Here is a 27,448-nt window from a genome sequence, read left to right on the forward strand (position 1 = left end):
TTACCTCGAAGACCCAGAATGGACAGTGCACACATAACATGCTAAAACAAGTGATGGCATGCTGTAAACTGCCACCCCTTCAGCCATGTGACACTAGAAGATGAATAACATTTGGGATATTGATTTCTAAGAAAAAATATGCACTTCTGCTTATAGCCCTCTATTTCTTACCAAAATAGTGCCATACTGCAAACATTGTTGAACACAAGTTGTAGGTTCACAGCTCTGGCTGGCTGCACAAATGTACTTTGTGCAGAAACTTAACTAGTACCCAGTTACTGTAGAACCTACCTTGTTATTAAAGTTATTAAACTGTCTGACTTTCAAGATGTCATACCTTCAGAAACTGCCCATTTCTAGTTTAATAATCAGTAACAGCTTCCTTACTATTTACATAATGCACCAATGACCACAGAGCCCTAAAACCAAAAAGCACACCATTTTGTAAGGTTGTTGGTGAAACAATAACCAGAAAGGAAGGGAGAGGAGCTACAAAAAGGGCTATATAACTAAATGTAAGTGGAAAAATAAACATCATCTGATATGTAAGATGTAATATAAATTGCTTTTTGTGACTGCCCTAAGTTTTATAATGAACAAACTAAATGCATGGCTAAAAAAAAATATTGGAAAATGTATTTGATATTAAGAACTAAAATATAGCTAGTCTCATTAATAAACATTTTAAGGAGCTGGTTATTTTCTCTTACCAAACTAGTAAAACATATAGTGATTCACAGTAGAACACTGCACAGATTCTCTTGCATGCATTATTGTAGACACTTGGCACATCACTATTCTTAGAGCTGAGAACTAGGATCCTGGTCTTCACTAATAGTTATAGCAATGCCACTACTTCCCTTACAACATGATCCTTTCTCCCAGGGCATGAGAGCAGCCAGTAGGCAGGTGTGGCTCATGCTATTGGACTACAGGACTGCAGCCCCCCAGCTGTAAAAAAAAAAAAAAAAAAAACAAAAGAAAAGGAAAAACAAAAATTAAAATAAAATGAATAGCGAGTCCCAGAACTCCATGCATGAGTGCTTGGCATTCCTGGAACTCTGCACACATGCGTGCAGGAATCCGGACTGTCATTTAACCAGTCCGGATTAGAAGAAGGCATCAGACTTACAGAAATGCTCAGAAATCTATGCAGTTACAACCACATAGACTGGAAGGGGATTGGACTGCATCTGCAGGCTGGAGCCTGCTCTCATGGGAAAGACAGATGGGACTTGGAAGCAGACTGCAATGTCTGCAGGCTGGCAAACTCGGTGGCTGGGACTTTGAAGCAATCATGGGAAAGACAGACTTGAAAGCAGACTGCAACATCTGCAGGCTGGGCTGGGACAGACTCCAAACCCTGGTAGAGGGGGAGGGGGAGTGTTAAATGCCTCAGTTAAATATACCTGGTGGCTAGAGAGAAACTCAGAAAAGTTTCAAATAATGCAGGCTCAAACTCTGTACCTTAGGTGCAGGTAGCAAGAGCCTGAATTCCCTACCTACCACCACTTGTGAAAACTATTCAGATTTTTGCCTCATATTTTTCTTCTGTTCTGTTCTGTTCCTCATAAAATCTGTGGTTTTCTGGATTTTGAATTCACTAAATAATGACAGGTATTTGAATTTCAGTTTCAGACTTCTATTCTTCAGAAAGTACATGGTAACACAAAACCTTTTATTCTAGCAAATTTCTAAGTTTATAAGATCAATATTTTAAAACTGTCCCTATTTTTGAGGTTGTAGTCCCCCATTATTGGATTTGTCCAGGGTTTGAGTTCTAAGAGGTTGAGAGCTATGATGAGAACTGAATTCACTGAATATGTTTGGGGGCTGTATTCCCCCATTATTGGCTTTGTCTGGGTGTTTTGTGCTAAGAGGTTGAGTGCTATGGTGAGAAATGAATTCATAAATGATAGCCATTTAAGTTTCAGTATTCCTGTGTTTCAAGAAACAGCTGATTTGCATAGTGGTATGTTGCTCTGACTGTAGTACACAGGGTCCAGGGGCCAAGACTTGGCAGTGAAATGCCTGGTGATAACACAGCATTTTATTCTAGAAACTTTCCAAGATTATAGAGGCAATGTTTAAAATGTTTCCCCTGGTTTTTGGGATTTTGTCCCCCCCATTAAATTTTGCCTTTTTTCCAGATTTCTTGTGCTGCAACGTTGAGTGATACAGTTGAGTGTCGAGTGGATTTTACAAGGAGCAGAGAGATTCAGGGGAAGAGAAGTTTAGTGCTGCTTATGTTGAGTCTCCTTGCATTGTTAATAGTACAACAGGTAGCATACTTGGTTTTGATGCAGAAGGCTGCGGGTTCTACTCCCACAATATGTACATGCATTGCTGATACCTTACTGTGTTGTACTTGTAAAGGGGGTGGATGCTGTAGTCCTGAGAATGTCCTCTTTGGTGGTGATACCTAGTAACTATGAACCTGTTATAAGTTTGTCATCCATTCCCTATTGTAATATTACTAGCTTATCATTTTTTAATGTGACATAGGCAATCTATTCCTCAAGGGCAACAGTCATTTTATTTGTAGATGAAACAATGAAATATATAGATATCTGGTAGCAGCAACCTCTTCATTAGTTACAGATCTCTTTAATGTGGAATTAGTTAGATGACTTTTACTTCTGCAGAGATTGTGCATATTTATTGATACTGTTGGATTGTAGAAGTTTGAATAGACTTTTATGATGGAAATGTTTTGAACTGGGCAGTTTTGTCATTACTGTTGGATACATTTTGTTTAATTGTTTACTGGAAAAATGTTCAAAACAATAAATTTAAAACACCCTCTAACAACTGTACTGTATTATATAAGGAATATAATTGTTAATACAATCAGGAAGATGTATAAAAGAACGCATGTATGTCTTGTGTGCAAGGGGCTTATGATTAGAAAACAGCCCAAAGTTCATCTTTATCTGGCACTGGCCAAATGTATTTTCTTTTTTAATGTGGGTTTCAATGCTGTTTCAATGAATGTGAGTTTCAAAGGCAGAGAAGTTTTAATGCTTAGTCTATTTTCATTGTGAGACTGCATTGCTTTGTTTAGCATATGTCTATTAGTGTTTGTGCTGTAAAATGTATAATAAAACTTTTAAATGAAATCCAAATCATTGTAGAAGAAAAGCAGTTTGCACATTACAGCGTTTATGGTAAATGGGGTGAAATAGCCAAGTAATGGGACAGTGGAATGGCTGTAGGGGGGAGGCCCCATACGACCATTATTTTGTGAGGGCGAAGGGCGGCAATCTCAAAGACAGCCCCGGCTGAACTATACCTCTCAACTGTCTAGATTTTTACAGAATGAATAGACTTTTGCTTCTTACTTTTGGTTTGTTCCTCATAACATTTGTGGGTTTCTAGCAAATCATTTAGGAATGAAGTCACTAAATAATGACAGACATTGAGTTTCAGGTTTCATACTCTTCAGAAAAATGCATATTATTCTATCAACTGTCTAAGTTTATACAAGAGCAATTTTAGTACTGCTTGTATGTTCCCCCAATATATTTGGCATTGTCCAGATTTCCTGAATTAAGAGGTTGAGAGGCACGCACAAATAAATCGCTTTATAGGATTAGGTATATCCAAACCTTTCAACTGTCCCTGATTTTGGCTCAAAATGTTGTTCTCCCCCTAATAATCCCTCTGCAAAATGGCAATTTGAGAAGAAAACTTGAAGGGTTTACAATTAATACATAACTGTAATGATCAGAGTTATAGATTACTTTTATTTTAGAAATGCATGTAGATTATCTTATTTTGTCAGCTGCTCAACTTAACAGTACTAATATTAAAAAAGTGTCCCTTCTTTGACAGGTTCTCAGCTGTATTGTGTGGCTATTTTATATTTTTGCACCACATTTTTGGTCCATTTTTCATAAAATTGTGGTTTTCAGGCATATTAGTGGCAAATCATTAAAGACTGAAGTTAGAAAATAATGACAGACATTTGAGTTTCAGATTTCATACCCTTCAGAATATTCATACTAATGTAAGACCTACTATTCTATTATCTTTTTAAGTTTGTAAGAGCAATATTTAAAAATTGTCCTTATTTTTGGGCCTTTGTTCTACTTCTATTTATGGATTTGTCTAGATTTCTTGCTCTGAGGTTGAGAGGTATGACAAATGTGTCAGGGCCATCACCGTCAGCCAGAGACATTTCAAATTGTGACATACTTATTGCACCCCACTCCCCCATGTAGTGACTCTGGATGTGTCCAAGAAAAGCAAGAAGCAGTTAAGCAGTGGAAGTCTACAGAGTATCCCCCATCAAAGGTAAACATAAGCAGTGGTGGCTGGTGACTTCAAATCAAAGGAAGGCTACAGGAGATAGCTGAATGGATCAGGCCAATGGGAAGGGGTGTGGCCAACTAGAAAGGGTAGAGCTGTGCTCAAAACCACAAAAACTGGGACTTTAATTAACTACGCTGCCCTGGGTTCAAAACCATCATTATGAGACTTAATATCTAGGTAGAAACAAAAAGGTTGTGAGGCATGAAAAAATAAATTACTTTTTAAATATATTACTGGAATGCCAGTCAAAATCAAGCATAAAAAAACAAGCCACAGTCAACTCAAATCACTTCTCCTTGCACTGCAGTTCTAATTATAATTTATATTCAGCTTTATAAAAGTACCAAGTAACATGCTGAAAGTATACCCCCACTTGTAAAAATGTTTCTGATCCAAAAAGGACCTGCTGCCTGACAACAACTATCTACTTGTTTCATGGGGAAAACATGATCAAAGTAAAAAATGAACAGCAAACAAGAAGCAAGTTCAGTATAAATTGCTTAAAGGATTGCTGCACAGGTTATGGACCACACATGATAGATTGGAATTCTGTTTAGTTTATGGGTAAAGCCTGCATTGATGACTGCAAGTATCCAACAAATGTAATGAGCTTCTGAAAATACTGTAATCCTGTATTTTATTACAAAAACTGCCATATACCTTTCAATACCCATGGTTTATATGTTATCTAGTTATGTAAATATTCTCTGCATGGCAACAACAAAAAGGCTTTCAATGTTGGTAATTCTTTAACATAATATGCTTATTAAAGCTTACTTGCATCTTTCAATCTCAGGCAAGCTTACCTGATGGTCTTTAAAGCATTGCTACTTAAACACAGAGCAACAGACACTGCAACAACATGCATTTTCTAAATAATAAGCATAAATCAACAGTATAAAAATGTGAGAGAAAACCAGAACATTCTGCAAAATCAAGGACAAATGAAAAGTCACTGTAGTACTTGTGTCTACCTTGGATGGGGAGATACTCTGCACAATTACACTGCATAACTGCTCCTTGCCTTGCTTGGACACATCCAGAATCACTACATGGGGGAGTGGGATGCAACAAGTATGTCACAATTTGAAATGTCTCTGCCTGACGGTGATGGCCCTGACACATTTGTCATATCTCTCAATCTCAGAGCAAGAAATCTGGACAAAGCCATAAATAGAAGTGGGACAAAGTACCAAAAAATAAGGAACATTTTTAAATATTGTTCTTATAAACTTAGAAAGATAATAGAATAGTAGGTATTGCATTAGGACAACTTTTCTGAAGGGTATGAAATCTGAAACTCAAATGTCTGTCATTATTTTCTAACTTCAATCTTTAATGATTTGCCACTAATTTGCCAGAAAACCACAATTTTATGAAAAACGGACCAAAAATGTGATGCAAAAATATAAAATAGCCACACAATACAGCTGGGAACCTGTAAAAGAAGGGACACTTTTTTTTTTAATATTAGTACTGTTAAGTTGAGCAGCTGACAAAATAAGAGACTCTACATGCATTTCTGAAATAAAAGTAATCTATAACTCTGATCATTACAATTATTTATTAATTGTAAACTCTCCACATTTTCTTCTAAAATTGCCATTTTGCAGAGGGATTATTAGGGGGAGAGCAACATTTTGAGCCAAAATTGGGGACAGTTGAGAGGTTTAGATATACCTAATTCAATAAAGCAATTTATTTGCATGTGCCTTTCAACCTCTTAATGCAGGAAATCTGGACAAGGCCAAATATATTGGGAGAACATACAAACAGTACTAAAAATTGCTCTTGTATAAACTTAGTTGATAAAATTACAGGTCTTCAAAATGGAAAAAACCAGGATCCAACCAAGAGACACACTGAGGCACAATAAGCTCTCACTACGAAAAAGAAATAGTTAAACTCAAGGACAGTATTAAATCTAAGGATGACAGTATAAAAAGTTATATTTGCTTCAATAATTTTTTAACATTATATAATGGTATTGAAGCAAAGGCGGACAGACATAGAGCTACTATTATAGCTAGAAAACAAAACAAGTTAAAGAGAGACATTCAAGCATACAGGTCGAATCAGGCCTACATCAGTATCACTGATGTGAGTGTCACCACAGTACCTTCAATTAACAATAGTTCTTTGATCGACAGGGTGGCCAATCTCCAAGAGGGGTTGACTACAGGAAATAAGGAGGTTTTCCTAGAGTGAATGAAGTACCAGCCCTTTTGGTCAATGATGAACAGAGTGTCAATGCGAATGGTACTACAAACAACACAGTAAAAGTGGGAACTAGTTTTGCTGGAGTGGTGGCTACTTGCAATGGACATTCTAATGGACATGTTACTGGCCCTTTCGGACACAAGGGCCTTCCATGAAAAGGACTACCAAATGGTACAATGTGACGCAGCAGAAAGGGAAGACATAGGGGAAGAACAATCGGAGGTGATTTCACCTCCAAGAGACAATTTCACAATAGATATTGTCAATTTGAGTAGTACTTCCTTTTGTGCAGCGACCAACAGTGTGCTAAGAAAAGGTTTTCTTTTATTCCTACCAACAGGATGAACATTGGCAAGTTAATGATTGATTTTAGGCTTTTTCGTAAACTTAACCTTCAATATATTTTGCATGATGTTAACACCACAGTGGAACAGGAAATTCTAAGCTTAGTAAACAGTGTCTTTAACCCCCATTGGTGAACACACTGGAAGTGTTTCAAAACATTTGTGAAAAGAGTTTAGAGGGATTAAACATGGCAATGTTAAAAATAACTTATCTGAAGCTGAACTAATTGCTTTGGAAAACATAAGTAGGAATTCTAACATCAGAACTATGAAAGCTGACAAAGGTAGAAAAATAGTAATCATGGACACCTGTGTTTATGAAAAATCTCTCAGTACGTTATTAGAAGATTCAGATACTTATTCCAAAGTTTCTTTACACTTTGTCAACTACAGTTTTAGGAAAATTGATACCTTTTTGTTTGATATGTTTTGCCAAGGGGAAATTGACAAAGCTGATTATGATTTTCTATTGGTAGAACATCCAAAAATGGCCACTTTTTTTGGAATTCCTAAAATTCTAAACAACGAAACAAGTCCATCTTTTAGACCTATAGTCTCTGCCAGACAATTTAAAACTGAGAATATTTCAATATGGTTAGATAATATTCTTAATCCAATAGTACAAAAATCAGAACATTATCTAAGAGATTCTTGGCACTTGCTAGAGATTTTAGGTAAATATAAAATGCCTGTCAGAGACATATATTTTTGTACGCTAGATGTCACGAGTTTGTACACTTCTATTAATCAGGAAGTAGGTTTAGAGTTCATGAGAGACTATCTCACATGTCATACTGATTTTTCAGGTGAAAAAGTAAACACAATCTGTACATTAATGGAATTGGTACTCGATAATAATTTTTTCAAATTCAATAATACATTATATAAGCAAATATCAGGTGTAGCCATGGGAGCAAGAGTGGCGGCTTTGCGAACATAGTCATGGCCAATTGGGAAAATAGGTTCCTGAAGTTACACCCTGGTTACAACAAGGTAGAATTATACCACAGATACATAGATGATTTGCTTTTTTTGTGGTCAGGGAACATTCTGAATTGTAGAATTTGTATCTGACCTTAATGGCACTACAGATTTTTTATTTTTCAAAATAGGTGGTTTTGGTAAACAAATCAATTTCTTGGATTTGACACTTAACATAGATAATGTTACAAGAAAATTTAAGAGTAGAATCTATAGGAAGTCATGTTTTGCAAATCAGTATTTGCACAGGGATAGTTGCACCCAACACACATGAAAAAGGTGTCATCAAGGGTCAAATGATCAGACTAAGTAGGCTTACTTCTGATGAACATATTTTTTGGAATGAGCTTACATTTCTTAGAGAATTATTTCTCCAAAGGGGTTATGACCAAAGGTGGTTAGAGGGAATAGAAAAGGAGGTTTCACTCTTAAGAAAAGGCGTTGCTCAGCCCATTTTGTCTTCTGACGACATAATAGTGGAAGCTCCAATATGTTTACATCACAGTAATAAAAGAAAGAATCAAGAATTCAACATAGCATTTCCTCTGCCAATAGTAAATGAAATTTGGTGTATAAAGGAAATCATTGAGAAGAACTGGAGAATTATTTTAGGTAACAAGGAATTAAGTATATCTTTGGGTCATTTACCAAAGTTTACATACAAAAAGGTGACAAATATTAGACAGAAGTTAGAAACTTCTCAGAAGTCAGAAACTTATAAAGATAGATCAGTTAGTAACAAAAAATGTACTTTTGCATGTAAGGACTGTAAACAATGTAGGTTCATGTGTAATTCGTCCTTTATCACTATAGAACATTTGGGACAAACATTCTGGGCAAATAAATATTTTAATTGCCATAGTGAAAATGTAGTCTACATGGCTACTTGTTCCACATGCAAAAATTACTATATAGGTGAAACAAAAAGAGTTTTAAAATGTAGAATTTATGAGCATGTTCTAGCTATAAAGAAAAAGATAAAAACAATTCTTTAGCTAGACATGCTCTTTTTCCCTATGATTTTAAGAAATTTGAATTTTTTGTTTTAGATTATGTAGAGAAAAAAATGTTTGGTGGTGACATTGACAACACATTAGAACAGAAGGAAGCATTTTGGCAGCTCTTTTTTGGGGCTGATATATATCCAGGGCTTAATGAAGTCATTAATATAAAATGTTTTTTAAAATATAGATAAATATAAGGTATGTAATAACATACCGATATATTGTGCTTATTTATATATGTAGTATTTATATGTATGTATATACATTTTTATAGATATATTAATCATTTTATATAGTATTATTACTTTAAATTTATTTGATTGTGCAGATTATGACATCATTTCCTGCAATGAATCATTTAAAAGATGGGTGGGTGGTTATTATTATTTTTTCTGAAGAAGTTCACATCATTAAAAGTGGATGAAAGCGCTAGCTTAAAAAGCTTATTGTGCCTCAGTGTGTCTCTTGGTTGGATCCTGGTTTTTTCCATTTTGAAGTTACTAGTTTGTCTTTTCCAGCTTGGTTTAAAATTACAGGTCTTGCTTTAGCATGCATTTTTCTGAAGGGTATGAAATCTGAAACTCAATGTCTGCCATACCACTCAACCTGGAAACATCAAAAATCTGGACAAGGCCCATGAAAAATAGGTATAAATCTGTACACTGATTAACATAAAATTTGCGTACATAATTACATAACCCCACCCACTCTGATGGACTTGTGGGATACCAACTTTCAAATGCAAACTGAAGAACAGACAACTAAAATATGGCAGCAGAGTCCCCCTGCAGCCATTCAAATGTCCCATTATCTGGCTATTTCATCCCATTTACAATAAACACTAATGTGCATACTATTGCTTTACTTTTACAATGATCATTTGGATTTTATTTTTACATTTTATAGCACACTGCACAAACACTACTAGACATCTGCTAAACAAAGCAATACTGCCTCACAATGAAAATAGACTTAGCATTAAAACTTCTCTGCCCTTGAAACTCACATTCATTGAAAGAGCATTGAAACCCGCACCACATCCAAAGAAAATGCATCTGTGGCCAGTGGTGGATAAAGATTACCTTTGGGCTGTTTTCAAATCATAAGCCCCTTGCACACAAAACAAGAATGTGTTCTTTGATACACCTTCCTGACTTAAATTATATTCCATGTATAATACAGCACACTTATTAGACATAGAGAGCATTTTAAATGTATTATAAAATACCACCAAGACCACTGATCCAAGAAGTAAGCAAATTTAATGAAACACTTTGCACCTCGGCTTACACAGCCTTCAAAGAGTAAAAACACTACAAAATACTGTTTGCTTATATACAGCATATTGCACAAAACAATTAATCAATTAAGCATACAGTTCAAATCACATATTTCCAATTACATTCTTTGTTGAGTCCCTGAGGCTTCAAAGTACCATACTTTAAAATCAGCAGGGTTTCTTTTTTTAAGAGTTTGTTTTTTTAAAGACACACATTCACCTATGCCAACTTGCAATTTTTCCAAGCCACAACCCCTAAGAGAATCAGGGTTAGAGTTGTGTGCTATCAAAAAATGACTCTCAAGGGGACTCTCTATTTTTTTATTTTTATGTCCCTAATATGTTCTTGCAACTGGACCCTAAAACTGCTATAAGTTTCCCCCATGTAAAACATCTTACATCCACATCTCAGCACATACACTAACCCCTCCATGTTACAACTGTATTCATGCCTAGCTATAAACTTGATGCCATTACTATAGGGAAAAGAGCTTACTACATATTGACAGATGGAACAGTCATCACATGGAACAGTGCCTTTATTTATGCTTAGGCTCTGACTAACATTAACATCTGGAAAACAAAATTGGTTATGTGCCAGAATATCAGACACATTCCTAGCTCTTTTATATGCAATACTCACAAAATCAGGTAGTATAGAGTTCAAAATGTTATCCCTTAGGAGCATAGGACACAAGCTGCATGCTTTTTTAACTATTTCCTCAGTTATAACATTATAAGTTGTCACTAAGAAAACTTTCTTCTGCTCTCCATTGTTCACAGCTGTATTGGTAGATTTATTTCCACCAATACAAACATTATATTTTCCACTAGCACTGACATAATGAGAATCTCCCTGAGAGTTAACAGAATACCTCATGTCCATAATTTTTTGTTTAGCTTCCCTGACCAGCTGGACATCATAGCCTCTTCTAATAAACATTTTTTCTACTTCAGCTATCTCTAAATCAAAGCTCATATCAAGGCTACATAGCCTATGAATTCATAAGAATTCATGGTAGGGCAGTACCCTGACCAAATGTTTGGGGTGACAGCTATTCCCATATAAAAATACATTTCTACGTTCAAATTTCCTATGGAGGCTAGTAGTAAATCCATCTAAGCTGTATACCATCAAAGCTTAAGCCCATAGTATTAGCTTGTAAGTCATTAACAAACCCAAGGGCCTCCGTCTGCCTTCCTTGACATAAAAATAATATCATCAATAAATCTAAAATATAAAATAACTTCATATTTAAAAAAACAATCATGTCTATAAATAAAATCATCTTCATGTTTAGCCATGACTAAATTGGCATACTTGGGTCGAAAGCCGCTCCCATGGCAGTGCCCTGCAACTCCATTGAACATAAAAAAAATTTTTAAACAGAACATAAATAAATCTATCAGAAAATGAGACATAGGGGAGTTCCCCCCCAAAATGGAATGGAACTAACACGTTTAGCTTCTTCTTTTAGCTTTCGTTGTTTTAAAAATTTCTCTCTACTAGAATTTTAACCCATTCCATGGCACAATGATGTGTCACTGCTAACCACCTTTGTTTAAACAGCATATCATCTTTACTAGCTGGATCAAAAGGTGTGGTGGGAGATTTAAATGCTCTTAATCCCCTCGGGGCTATGTCTAATTCCACATACCTTTTCAGGCACAAGATGTTTAAATGTGTATTAGTCTCTTTCCATAACAAGCCCTCCAATTTATCACACAGTTCATGAATTTCAGCAGGAAAGGCATTACCTCCATTGGAGCCCACCATCTGGAATGGATTAATAAGGCATCATCCTCGTTCACCCTCATACCGGTCCCAGGCATTAAACATCACAGCAGCAGAAATGGTTTCAACCATTTTACCAGATGTAGTTTTTTTCATTTCTGGGAAGAATATAATGCTCCACAGATCATTGTGAGCACTGTGAACCTTCACCAGCAACGTCCCTTAAAATTTTGGGTATGTTATTGTCAGGGTCTTTCGCCATATATCCAAATACCACAAATACAAATGTCAAAAACAATAAATACCACAGTAGAAAAACCACTGACACAGGACTCAAAGTAGCAGTCACAGCAATTTAATTCCCACTCTCTCCTTTTTAAAGGTACCAAGAATTTATTCTACCATATATATAAACTTTAAAGGTGTCCCATAGTACAGAATCAGTCACTTCACCATTATCATTTGTTTCCATAAACATGTCTATTTCTTTCATTATCCATTCCCTAAAGTCTTTTAACTTAGTTATGTAAGTAGGAATTCTCTGTAGAAATCTTAAATCATCTGTATGCGTAGTTAATGTAAAATTTTTAGCATTATGGTCTGAAAGTGGACAAGTCATTATAGATACATCACTTATTTTTGAGTATATATTATTTGATAATTTTGCATTTAAAGTAATCAGGTCCAGATATTTGTCAACATGTTTAGTACTTAGTCCTAGTATCCAGTATGTATTAATCAAAGTATAATACTTCCTATTAATTTCCAAAATAACCATGCTTAGCATTCCATCTTTATCTGAAATTGTATCTATAATTCTTGGCATAGTATAAGTATTTTTCCATAGAATAAGAGTGCCCTTTCTCTTAGTCTTAAAACATGAATCAGCCAGAATGGTATAGCCATTAAATGAATATTTTTGTAGGTCTTTTTTTAATAGATGGGTTTCCTGTAAAAATATGATCTGGGCTTTATGCATTTTGATATATTTATGCAAACCAGCTCTTTTGACATTATTGTTCAAACCATTAATATTTAATGATAAACATTTATAAGCCATTGACTATAATGTGTATGTTGTTACTTACTGAAAGACCTTTCTTACGTGTTGACTTGAAATCTACTGAAAACGTACTTATCATGGATGTATAATGTGTATTAAGCACTACTTTCAAAAACCCCAAACTATTTACAAACACATACATGAAACATGAAGTGTCTGGTTTAGTTAAAAGCTTAACTAAACCATCCATCCACCACCTCCCCAACACCAAAAGACACACATTATCTATCTCTGCTTAGAATATAGTATAAAAACAAAAAAGAAAAGCATTATGAAAAGAACTAAAGAAATCTGAGTCCATGAAATATACATTAAAATAAGTGTCCAATATAACTTAAGCTATATGAATATATCACATATAATAATAGCACCTCTGAAAAGTAGATACGTCAGAAATACACATCAGATCAAAGTATGTATAAACATTGGAAGCTGAAGGTTAAGAAAATTGTCTATATTTCCAAGACTTTACAAGAAACATCAGATGTTTTAACCATTTTGTCAGTCATCTAACATTTTTCATGTAAAGATCTATTGAATATCTATATAACACTTATTACAAAAAAAGCCTCACAACCCTCTCTTTAGTTACTAAAGGTTTAGTTATGTAACATAAGTCTGATGTTAATATGCATAATGAGTTTTATAATGCAGCTCCTAGTTCATTTGATGTCATTTAGTTACTAAAAGTGTCATTGAATACACAGAATGTATGCATCTATAAAAGAACATAGGTATTTTCAAAGTAGTTAAGCACTTTTATCAAAACTAATTATTTACCATTTAAAGTATCTAAGTGAAGGATAACAGAATTTCAAGAGAAAATAATTCTAAATACAGCCATTTAACAAGTTCAGAAGGTCAAGTGATGTCATCACTGTTGTTTCCTCAAGCTTAATAAACTTGTTAAAAAGTATCTAAATAAGCTCATGCACAGCAGAGGTTGTCTCTAGTGAGGGAAAAAAGCATTTTGGTGGGAAATAAAATCTTGAAGCTTTTAGAGTTTACAGAAAGCAAAAAAAAAAAAAACACTCAAGCTGTCTTGTCAGTGCATGTCATGAATCTCCCCAATGAGAACAGTCACACAGACCACCATTTTCCTCACAAAACATCAACATTTTGAAAAAATTAATCCTTTTATATAAAACAGCTATTTAGAAGTAACAACAGCTGCCTCAAATCAGAAATCATTTTATAACATTTCAATCATTTACCGACCAATTAACCAGACCAAAGGAAACAAAAAGAACCTAGTATATTTCTATATATCTATATATATATGTATATATATATATATATATATATATATATACACACACACACACACACACACACACACACACACACACACACACACACACATCACACACACACACACACACACACATATATATATATATATATATATATATATATATATATATAAAACTTATATTTAGCCAACTGTGAAACACCGTTAATGTACTGCATTAATGTTCATATGTGTCTAAACAAAGAGTCTAAAACATCTAGTTAGAAACACTAATCAAAATATATTGTTACCCAACCACTGACCCACTAGAAAAAATGCACTTTGGTATTAAGTCAAATTATACTATTACTGAAGAATTAGAAGACATATATCATTTGTAGTTACTTAAAAGGGAAAAGCATGTAAAGTACTTATAGTGGGGTAAAGAGAGAAAAGGAACATTAGTAACAAAAAGGAATAGGAAGAAAGAAGAGAGAGAGAGAATGTTATTTAAATACTTCGTACTATATGTAATTAGAAGGAGTAGATATAGAAAGGAAAAGAGAAAATTAATAATAAAGATGATTCACATTAGCTTACAGTATAGAGATTTTTCCAGAATCAAATATATTATGATTAATAAAACAAATAATTTAAAATTAGAAGGAATTTATTAATTTGCCCTTTAGTTTCTCAGTTTTGTTTGCTCCTTCCTTCATAGACCATCCATTTTTTGTTGCTTGTCTCTTCAATCTCTGGGATGACCATTCCATTTCTTCTATGCCCGATAGTATTTTCTTCTTTTGGATAAATTCTACTGCTTCTTGTAGGGAATCAAAGAGCTTCACTCCTTCTGGCAAGGTGATTTTTAATCTTGCAGGAAAAAGAATTTTAGATTTAATATTGTTTTTTTCAAGGACTTAATTAGAGGAACACACTACTTTCTTCTGGATATGACTGTAGAAGTGCAGTCATTGTCAAAACGAACACATTTTTCACCCATCTTGGAAGGGGAATTAGTCCAAGCTAATTTCAGCACTAAGTCCTTGTCTTGTGAGGAAAGAAATCTAACTATTATAGACCTGGAGTTAGATGAACTCAGAGATGAAGCTGGATTTGCCAGAGACCGATGAGCCCTCTCAATTCCAAAAGATAGGGATTCAGGCATGTTTAGTGTTGATGAAAACAACTTATTGAGGAACTGAATCATATTAGCACCCTCTCCTTTCTCAGGAATTCCATATATTCTTATGTTCTTCCTCCATGATCTACTTTCAAGGTCTTCCAGTTTCTCAATCTGCCTGGTGTTTTGTTTCAGAAGAAAGTCATTGTGATGTTAATTTTCTGTCACTCTAGTATCCAGGTCAGTTACTCTCTCCTATAAGGCAAGAATTCGTTCAGATTCTTTTTTTACTATTCCATTTAGAAGTTTTAGTTGTTTGCTGCATTCTTGTTTGATAATATCCATTTTATTTTCAAATTTGTCCATTTTTAGTGACAGTTCTTGGATGTTTGTTATTATAAGATGTAGTTCTTTCTTCACTGCACTCTCCTGGTGTGGGTTCTTCCAGTTGCTCATGCTTTAGTGACAGTGCTTGGATGTTTGTTATCATAAGATGTAGTTCTTTCTTCACTGTACTCTCCTGGTGTGGGTTCTTCACGTTGCTCATGTTTTTAGTGACAGTTCTTGGATGTTTGTTATTATAAGATGTAGCTCTTTCTTCACTGCACTCTCCTGGTGTGGGTTCTTCACGTTGCTCATGTTTTTAGTGACAGTTCTAGGATGTTTGTTATTATAAGATGCAGTTCTTTCTTCACTGCACTCTCCTGGTGTGGGTTCTTCACGTTGCTCATGCTTTAGTGACAGTTCTTGGATGTTTGTTATTATAAGATGTAGCTCTTTCTTCACTGCACTCTCCTGGTGTGGGTTCTTCACGTTGCTCATGTTTTAGTGACAGTTCTAGGATGTTTGTTATTATAAGATGCAGTTCTTTCTTCACTGCACTCTCCTGGTGTGGGTTCTTCACGTTGCTCATGTTTTTAGTGACAGTTGTTGGATGTTTGTTATTATAAGATGTAGTTCTTTCTTCACTGCACTCTCCTGGTGTGGGTTCTTCACGTTGCTCATGTTTTTAGTGACAGTTCTTGGATGTTTGTTATTATAAGATGTAGTTCTTTCTTCACTGCACTCTCCTGGTGTGGGTTCTTCACGTTGCTCATGTTTTTAGTGACAGTTCTTGGATGTTTGTTATTATAAGATGTAGTTCTTTCTTCACTGCACTCTCCTGGTGTGGATACTGTGAGTTGCTCATGTTTTTAGTGACAGTTCTTGGATGTTTGTTATTATAAGATGTAGTTCTTTCTTCACTGCACTCTCCTGGTGTGGATTCTTCGAGTTGCTCATGTTTTTAGTGACAGTTCTTGGATGTTTGTTATTATAAGATGTAGTTCTTTCTTCACTGCACTCTCCTGGTGTGGATTCTTCGAGTTGCCCATGTTGAGGTCTCCAGTAGAAAACTTCTTGACAGGAATAATTAAAAAATTCTCTTGACTATGTATTATTTTTTAGAAAATAATAAAGAGCCTATGTTAATCTATCTTTTACTATACTTTTAGTTAGATTTTTCTAAAAATTAAAGTATATTTCCTGTCAGTATATTAAAATCTAAGCATTGCTATGGATTTCTGCTGCTATCAGACTGGCATCTTGGCCACGTCCATCAGTAATTTATTTTTTCATGCCTCATAACCTTTTTGTTTCCATCTAGATATTAAGTAAGCTGTCATACAGCTAATGCATTGAAATATATATTTTTTCTACACTCTACACTTCATTTTGTCTTGATTGGACTCTCATAATGATGATTTGGCACCCAGGGCAGTGTATTTAATTAAAGTCCCAGTTTTTGTGGTTTTGAGCATAGCTCTGCCCCTTTTAATTGGCCAAATCCCTTCCCATTGGCCTCACCCATTCAGCTGTCTTCTGCAGCCGCCCCTTTGATTTGAAGTCACCAGTTACCACTGCCAGCAGGCTGTTCATCCTTTTTTCCTTAGCCAAATAATTTGTTAATCCAGGTTCCTACAAAAGACATAATCACATGTAGCATAGATACAGACCCTGTGTCTGCAGGTCAGCCTTAACACTGCAGGCTTCAAAGGAAGTACTTACCCAGTGTCAATAATAAAGGGAGGACAGTAAGGGAATCCCCTCCAAAGAAGACAAAATGTTGCCCATGTGCAGCTCTGACCCTATTATTTATTGAATGCCCAATGATCTGCTCTGAATAGGAAGTCACCATTACAATAACAATGATGAACTAAAATTAGTGTCATCAGTCTATATCAAGCTACACTCTTGCCCATTGGTTGAATGTTTACATCAGAAACTATACCATGTGAGTCTGGATTCAGAATGGATTGGACATCCAATCACAAGGCTTTGCAGTCAAAGATTGTGGCCATCATACTGGCGATTAACTAAAAATCATGATGTAGCTTAGACTACAATCATGAATGTTAGTCTCAGTCATTTTCTTCCTTGGCAGTCTATTATTTTTGTATAAGAAATGTGATGGACAAACTACATATGTCATATAGCATTCTGTTCAAGACCATCTTATTTATAAAAGTAAAAGCATCAGTGTAGGTTACAAGGCGATCTTTAATCTTGTCATTTAAACTGAAAACCTCTCCACTGGTAGTACAGTATTGTTAATAACATATTCCCATGATTATTGTAAGGCCTATATTGTTGTGTTGTTGCTGTGTCTTTCGGCTTATCCTGGTTAGGGGTCGCCACAGCGGAACTCTTATCATTCAAACAGCAAAATTTGATTATAAATGAATAACTATAATCCTATACACAAATCTGGGCATAAAATATAACAAAACATATGGGGTCACTCAACTAGTTTACTTAGAAGGATATTATTAAATAAGGAAACATTCTTTCCCAGTTGTAATTTCACATTGCTGCCCACAAGTGTAATGTAAGAGGCTTCTCATGACTCAGAGGCATTCTTATCAATAATTACTACATTTGTGGAGAGTCCAATATTGCTTATGTTCACAAATATATATACTATTAAATACATATATACTATTAAGTATATTTGCTGATAAGCACAACAGTTTTGTAAAGTATACATGCGATTTTCATCTTGCATGTGCACATAGTTTCATCTACTTGAAAGCTCCACGAATTCTCTTGCCCTCATTATCAAATGCAATCAGTAATGAAGTTGAGTGCAGAAATTGCAGAGAAAAGGCATTTTGTGCCTGTTTTCACTTTTACTCCCTTCCCCAAAATCAAATGAACGAGTTGAAACAAACTGATTTTAAAGAAACAGTTGTACTGAACTATGCAGTTTCCTTATATACTACTTGGACAATTATGAAATCTCTTCCAATACTTGATCTAATTTACTGCTGAAAATATGAAAGCTTATCAAATAATACTGTTTTAAATACTTCTTCCAACACAATTTAGATTATACAATGTCAGCAGTAAGTACCCAATGAAGCATGCTACGAGCATAATATAGAAAGAAATAATATTTGTCTTACCTGTAGCATGTTGTGGAGTATAATATTCACTCTCGTCTTCTATGTTATCTTCACAGATTGTAATCCATACTGAATTCACAAGGACCATTGCCAAGACCGTTAACAGACATAGAGACATATTTACTTCCTTTCAATTTAAAAAAAGTAATACTGAACTGCAAAAAGAACATATTAGAAAAGCATGATTAAAAGTTCTGCCACCCCTGACACCAAAAACTTTGGTTATAATAAATCTTCATTTTAAGCCCTGGCCCATGAATATATTCTCATTGTTAGTTCTGCTGTTTCATTTTGTTTCTTTAAATCATGACTGCTTACATACTCTGTGGAGTTAAAGGCTTTAAACCAGCTTCTTTGCCTATCACTGAGATGAGGTGTGTGATGAAGAAGAAAATGAACTAAGGTCCCTCATACATCAGCATCTGAGTTGTTGTCTGACCATTCTCACTTCTCAGTTATTTGTCTCTTTACTGATATATACTGTCCTATGGTTTCACAAAAAAGTGGTTTGTAATCATTAAAGTTGGGTTAATTCACAACAATCAATTTTTAGTGAAAAAATGATCGTCAGTACTGACTATGGCAGATTAGTTCAAATCAATCAATTTGTACTGAACAACATTGATTGCCAGTATTGTCTATGCCTGTAGTAAGAATGGTCTTGCTTGACTTATCTGACTAAATTATAAATATTTAATATATTATATTATTGATGATACACTTGGTTTCATAGGTTCACCAGGTTGTCAGAGCCAGATCATGGTCAAATGGCATGCTAGGCAGGGTAATAGATTACGGCCCCCCAACCCCCCTGACCCAGCCATTCCAGTATTCCATTACTTGGCTGTGTCTCTCCAGTTACCATAAGCACTTTTGAAATCTAAAACGACACACGGCACAAAAACTAATAAAAACAAAATAAAACAAACCAGCTCGCTGACCAGGAATGGAGTTTAATCCACGAAATAGCACCAAAACAGACAGTTGGAGACCATAAAAAGTCCACAAAAAAGCACCAGTAAAATACAAGCAGAAGACAATGGATGAAGCGCTTTTCGTTTGTCTAATTGCAAACTTCTTCAGAACATAAACACAGGTGAAAAGACAAGTCCTTTTAAATGAAAAAGTGCGGGAGTTCTAATTTACAAATTAAAGCTACAGTAACTTACACATACACTAAAATACTCAAATTTAAAGTACAATAAAGATGAGTTAATACATAATTATTATTAATTTGTTAATTAGAACTCCCGCACTTTTTCATTTAAAAGGACTTGTCTTTTCACCTGTGTTTATGTTCTGAAGAAGTTTGCAATTAGACAAACGAAAAGCGCTTCATCCATTGTCTTCTGCTTGTATTTTACTGGTGCTTTTTTGTGGACTTTTTGTGGTCTCCAACTGTCTGTTTTGGTGCTATTTCATGGATTAAACTCCATTCCTGGTCAGCGAGCTGGTTTGTTTTATTTCACTTTTGAAATCTGTCAGTGTGTATACTATTTTCTTTTTAACTTCTACAATGATTACACATATTTGGATTTAATTTAAAACTTTTTTTTCAAATATTATAGCACAAACACTGATTTCCTAAACAAAACAATACAGTCTCAGAATGAAAACAGACTTAACATGAGCAACAGTAAACTTCTCAGCCCTTGGAACTCACATTCATTGAAATAGCATTGAAAGCCACATTCATAGAAAATGCATTTGCCAGTGCTGGATTAAGTGTGCCTTTGGGCTGTTTTTAAACCATGGCCTCCCAGAACACATTTTTAGGACCATGCATAAATGCATGCATTCATTGATTCACCTTCCTGGTTGTATTCATTTAAATTATTTGTATAATACAGCACCACTTGATAGTGTGCTTTTTAAATTTGTAGTTTTGAATATTTTTCTAGTAAGCAGTGAAGCAAAAGATGTGAACCAATACCGACAAGCTACCTATAACAGAAAATGTCAGCCATGTAAAAGGTCACTCAAACTGCTTGTCATAGGTTCATAGATTAGTACTAGGCTAACTGTCCTTGTGGACAACTTTAAGTATAGCCAGTTACTCCATGTGAGAATCAAACCCTGCACCTTTTGTTTGTAAGGTAAACACTTTAACCATTATGCCATCCTCCCTCCTTTAAATCCACCAATATCAGTCAATATGTACAATCTTTGTGGAAGTAAAAGTCATCCAAATAGTTCCACATTAAAGAGATCTATAACTAATGAAGAGGTTTCTGCTGGCAAACAGCTTTGCATTTCACTGCTTCACCTATAAATTCAGTGCCTGCTGCCCTTGAAGAATAAATTGCCTATTTTACATAAAACATGGTGTGCTGGTGATATGTAATAAGGAATGGCTGCCAAACCAACAACAGGCATATAGTTACTAGCATCTCATCCAAACAAGAGCACACAAAAGAGTTCTGCAAAGTAGTGTCAGCAATTGATCTACCTGGTGTGGGAAAAGAACCCACAGCTTTCTTCACCAAAGTAAGTGTGCTACTTGTACCACTGACACTGAACATCAGCTGTGAAACTCTATGAATGACATTGACAGACTGCAATCCCCAGTGTTTTACAAAACCAAAATAATAATAATAATAGTAATAATAATAATAATAATAAAACAAAACTTGGCAGTTGTTGTGGAGGCTTAAGACACTTACTAACAATTAAGATTCAGGGTTTGAGTATGAACAAAGTCACTTAACTAGATAGCCCCCTAACTAAGGCATATACATACACAGTCTCACACACACACACACACACACACACACACACACACACACACACACACACACACACACACACACAAAGGAGAAACAGTAATGCTCTGTATATCCTATGTAGCAAAAGCTCTGAATGCATCTCATAATTGGCAAAGGCATTTCTCCATTTGAAGCAGAATAATCTATGGTATATGCCCTAAAATCCCAAGGTTCTCTTCTAAAGAGTTGCTTGTCTATCTACTTAAAAATCCTGTGGTTACTTCTTAAGATGATAACGTTAAGACATCATCCTATTTCTGAGGTTTCTGAGGCTTGCTGATCTTTACAGAAGTCTCCTGCCAGGTCCTAAAGGCCTGCTGTGTTTGTGAATATCAAAGGGTCAAGCTTCTTTTTTGTTTGTGGAATGCTTGGGTTTTGCTTATTGGATTTTCTTTATTTGTTTTACAGTGAAGGCAGGCCTCTTCCAGCCAACTCAGGCCCCCATTAAGCTATACAGACCCTAGGCAGCTGCCTAGGTTGCCTAGTGCTGAATTTATTTTCACTCTGCAGGCTGTTCCTTGACAATTAGCAACACATGCTTTTAGCCAAAATTATTTTAGAAAATAGCAAGAATCACTTCTTATAGGTTCATAGGAGGTTACTAGGCTATTGGCCCTACGGCCTTGAAAAGCCTAGCCATGTTATACCCTTGTTCCCTTATTTATTAAGTTGTATGGTCTATTTTTGCAGCATGAGTCTATGATCAGCACCAACTGTCCTTATCCAAGAGGGACATAGGAGACACCCCCGGGACAAATTTACAGTCTCCCATCCAGTTGTCTAAGTTACACTTAAAGAGGGACTTTGAGGAGCTCTGTTTTACATGAATTGGGAGTGTGTTCAAAAGTTGTTGCAGTCTCTGGGAGACATATCTGTTGCTCCAATGTTTTACTCCAGCATATTCTGTTAATGTCACAGGCTAGGTTAAGAGTGAATCTTGTACCATTTGACTTGCGGATGTGCAGCATTTCCATTAGGGCAGGGTCCAAGACTGCTCTGTATGCCAGTCACAAGTCATCTGTCAGCAACCTATAAGATACAGAGTACAGTGACAGGGTCTTTAGTCTGTCAATGTAGGTCATGTGCTGAAGAGCCTGGATTTTCTTGGTGAGAAACCTCTGAGGTTTCTCCAGCTGATACAGGTGTCTGGTGAGGTGCATACAGAAGGGACCGTTGTACTCTATTAGTAGTCTGATGAGGGATGAGTACAAGGGAGTTATAAGATCCTTTAGCGGGGTACTGTTAATATTGTAATTTCCAGGGGCATACCCTTTATTAAAACGTGCTACAAATATTCTCTTTCTTCATCTTGACAACTGCACACCATTCTGTCTGAACACATGTGGCCAGAAAATTAGGCCAGGATGCTCTACACATTTCCATTTTTTAAAACAAGACATTTTATTACATATAAGTATTTACACAAAAAATCTTTTCATTCATGGTGACATGACTATCTTTTCTATATGTGATTTGTAAAAAAATATGTCCTAACATCTGTACAAGATGTGTTATCCAAGAGTGCTATAAGTTCCTTACTAACAGTCAGGGAGTCCTTGTGGATGAGATCATTTGTACCAACATGAATAAAAACAGATCCGTACTTCCTTACATTAAGGCATTCTAAAGCCTGCCTTACTTCCTCTATTTTTGCTCATGGCAAGCATAACGCTATTTGATATTAATTATCGTCTCTAAAAATGTAAGTAGCATTTCCTCTAATAACCGAATCTTCAATTACTAGAATATCTTTTCTGATTAGATCTGAGGAAGCTTCAACTTCTAATTCAGTAATATCTCTATCAATTGTTACAAAGAAATGATCTTAATCACTATTAGTCTTTTTAAAACCAACTGTTTTCATTGCTTATTACATTTGCAAGCATACAATTCTAATCCAACTGGCTTTGCATATCCACAGCTTGACCCATGTTGTCAACTTCTGTTTTTCTTAATTTTTTTCAATCCTTCCACGTTCAGTTTTGATTTCTTCCTTTTCACCTTCCCTTTGCCTCTTTTTTCTATTTAACTTTTGGAAAAGTATGCCTTTTTCTGTAGACCAAAGATTTTCTGACAGAAAAAAAATATCATTCCCTGTAATCTGTGTGTTACATAACAAAGCAGTGTCTTTTTCTTCCTTATTATTTACAGTGAATTTCTTCCTTTCTTTCTTTTTTATTTCCTTTGATATGCTCTGAATCCTCAGATTGCTGAATAATTGTATCTAGAATCCCAAAACTGTCAGTGGCATTATCTTGTTTCATAGGAGTTGAGTGATCTTTACAGACAATAGACAAATCCTTTCCTAAATGAGTTCTACTTGCTCTTTGCCTAACATTATTTATGTCATCAGTCCAATCATTAATATAAGTAACAACAGTTTGCCAAACTGTGCCATTTCCATGAGTGCAATTGTTATCACTAAGTCTAGATTTACTATTAATAATGGTAAGCAAATCATCCAACTTTTAACACGAGGGATACAGATCACCAGTGTTATCAGGTTTTACCTTTAAATATACGTAGCATTTATTACAGTGTCCAAGATATTTGTGGTTTAGAAAATCATTAATGTGAATGAATAAAAAAATTCTAACAGAACATAATAATCAAAGTCAGTTACAGAATTCAAATAGAACTTAAATCAACTTCTTTGAGAAAAAAAAATCACACAAACAATATGCAACTAAATATTAAAGTACAGTAAAGTTGCTGCTCTGTCCGTACAGGTTGTGAAAGTCACACAAAAACTGTAATTCCTTTACATCACACAGTAGCTTCTGCTCACTATCACTCTCAGTTGCGCCTCTTTTTAACGGTAAAGATCAATAAATCACAACCCAAAACAGGATTGCTTTGATAAGCTCTGGATTGTCCTCTCTGCAGTCTGTGTGAATTTATAGCTGACTAGTTTCCTTGGGATGGCTAGAGTTTGCCTGTCTGAAACCTATCCCTTTCTAACAACTAACAGTGAAAATTAAAGGTAAAACAACATATTATAAATCAGTGTAAATCTTCTTGTCTACAAGCTATCCCTTCCTTGCTACAAACAGTGAAACACAGTGATAAAAATAAAATATAAATACAAATAAAAATTATCTTACCAAGCTACTGCATAGTCAATCACAAACCAATACAGGATTGCTTAGATATGCTCTGGACTGGTAGTCTTGACATTGATTGGAAACTACCAGTTTAAGATTCTAGTTACTTATCACTTCAGTCCTATGACTTCACACAGCTAATCACCATTGTAACCAGGACAGAGGATATCTGGACATTTTAATATCCTATTCTATACTAGGTCCCTACTTCAAATCCATCCAAACACTGTACAATCAAGCAGAAATGCTATCTTCACTTGCAAAAAAAATGTTTTTTTCCTTCAACAGCAGGTACCTTTATATCAATAAACATAAAGAATTTTGGAATAGTTTTTACCATCTACTCAGACTTGGCTATAACTTAGCCTATTTTCTCTTTCTTCAAATCTGCTATGAGGCAATTGCTAGTTTATTTATTCAACACTTTTGTGTTTCCATTACAAAACTTATGGCTTATGGGCAGCTCACAATCTTCTGTGAACCCTGTCCTCATCATTCATCTTCATTATCCACACAGTTTCAGTACATCTTATAAATAAACACTTGTTTAAATTTCATCTAGGAGCAAGTAGCTGACTTTGTCAAGCTCACCATTGAACATCTACAAATCTCTGCAATTTCCATCAGATATCCGGTCTCTCTTGTAATAAACTACTTTATCAAGGAACGTCATTGCCCTGAAATCTGGGACAGGAAACTAATTCTTCCAAAACACAAAGTTGACCCTCACTTGCACTAAATAACCATTATCCCCTTCCCTTACTGTTTCCTTTATGAAACATTGACAAAACTGTGTTTGTTTTCAACCTCAGCAGCACCTAATAAATTGCAATCTCATCTCAAAGGCTGAACACGAGGTCAGGCAAAGTGAGACAAATGGCACAGTCCCTCTTAATGTCATAGATTAATAAACTATTCTAAGCTTAAATTCTTGGTTAACTCCACCTAATTTCCCCTAAAGCCATTAATGTGGTATATAATTTAGAGATTATGGTCTCACTATTGGTGTCCCAAAATGGGTTATTAATTACATTGACTATGCATATAAGTATATTGGTCATGTTCTGAAGCATCTTTGTTTAACAGATAATTTTATTCCCAGGTACAATCCTAATGTTAAAGCTATAAATGAGTGTGCAAACAAAAATGAAGATTAGAATGTGTTTGATTTTTTTCAGTTTCATTGTTTGCTTGTTTTTTCTCTAAAACCACCCCCCCAAAATTATATCATGTTAGGTACTGGGCCATGATTTACATAAACTACAAAGCATAATGGGTACATAAAGCAACTCACTTCTCTAGAAGATCAATTTTTTACTTAAATTGTGGTTTCACTACTTCATTATCACATGTTAATTTTCAAGGTAAGGTCTTCTGCCTGCATGATTTAGCTGATAAATTGTCTTTGTAGGAAGTATGAAACACCTACTGATATTAGTATGGGAATATTGCAATGTATACATTAGTTTGTGGCAAAGCATTATGGGTAGAGTCTTTCATGATGTCATAGTAGATGTTTTCTCCTCCAAGAAAATTTTCAGGGATACTGTCCTTATCAACAAAATAAAATTTCACTTTTATATCAAAAACTGTATAACTTTGTATTGTATATGGTAAAGAGGTTACATCTAACTTTAAGGCTTTGTTACTCACACTAGCTTCAGAACATGACTGATGCACACTAAATGCAGTATGGCAACTTTCCCTGCCTTTTTAGTGAATGGTGGGCCCATTTATGAATACGTTTAATCACTGTAAAAGTAAGGAACTGATCCATTACTGTTATCTTAGTTGATGTGACCACTATGTTTGCAAATGCCAAACTGCAGAATCTAACCTTCATACTCCATAGGTTTGGCTAAAGGCTGTAAGATGAAACCAGTACCATCATACGTAAGCATCAAAGTCAAGCTGAGTTAATTTCTTTGAATTCTAGAGTTGTATCTCTCTTCTCTGCTCAGAACTAATGGTCTTAATATTACCGCCTCCATCCAATCACTTAGAAACAAAATTGACTAAGTAAATTCATTGGCTTTAGACTGCTAAAACTTATCAACCAAGTGGCTAATATTTTAATGAGAAATAATCTGAGACAGACATCCTTCTTTTTCCCAAGGCTAAGGGTATGAGGCAGGGCTGTCAACTGTCTTCAACATTCTTTTCTGCTGGCTATTGAGACCCTGGTCCTAGCAATTTTGTCCAACACTTATATCGAGAAATGGAGCCTAGACTTACCTAAAGATAAGTTCCTCATTTTTATTGATGATTGCATGCCATGCAATGAATATCCAGTGCATGAACCACAAGATGAGATTGCATTTGAACATTTTTATGCATAAGAGTAAGGGCCAAAAGTCAGTGTTAACAACACTATACTGTTCCCAATAAACTGGCTAGTGAAAACATTTGTTTAAATGGACTGATTCATGGCTTTCAGATGAGCACCAGTATACCTAATTATCTCACATCTCTTCTTTACAGAAATCATTAAATATTTCCTATATAGCTAATGGGAGAAAGAATATGTGCAAATTCACATTTGGTAAGAGACACAAGTACATCCTGGAAATGATAATAATAGCTATTAACATGATGATAGCTCCATTCATATTATGCTTAAACAAGGAATCTACCACTTCTGTATTTTAGTTCATAATTTTTAAAAATACTTACGTTCCTATTCCAATATATTTGGGCAAAATTCAAAACACAGAACATATGAGAATATTAATCATCCATACTCAGATATGGGGAAATGATCTGTTAAACTTGTGGACATACTGTTATGCTTTCTGGTTCCAACAGTTTTTCACTATGGATCCTTGTCTGCCACTATACTGGT

The 27,448-nt window shown here is 35.1% G+C and overlaps 1 protein-coding gene across 3 annotated transcripts in view; it reads right to left on the bottom strand.

Annotated features, from left to right (window-relative positions):
* OTOA (otoancorin) overlaps positions 1-27,448 on the bottom strand; it is a 952,220-nt gene that overhangs the window by 900,583 nt on the left and 24,189 nt on the right. For all 3 annotated transcript variants that reach the window (XM_044089617.1, XM_044089616.1, XM_044089618.1), the window contains exon 2: positions 18,738-18,892. In XM_044089617.1, the coding sequence (XP_043945552.1) occupies positions 18,738-18,855 (118 nt within the window). In that variant the 5' untranslated portion in view covers positions 18,856-18,892. The remainder of the gene's footprint in view (positions 1-18,737; positions 18,893-27,448) is intronic.

The sequence above is a fragment of the Protopterus annectens genome, chromosome 12.part0 (assembly GCF_019279795.1).
Source record: "Protopterus annectens isolate FY-2018-M chromosome 12.part0, PAN1.0, whole genome shotgun sequence".
Classification (NCBI taxonomy): domain Eukaryota; kingdom Metazoa; phylum Chordata; order Ceratodontiformes; family Protopteridae; genus Protopterus; species Protopterus annectens.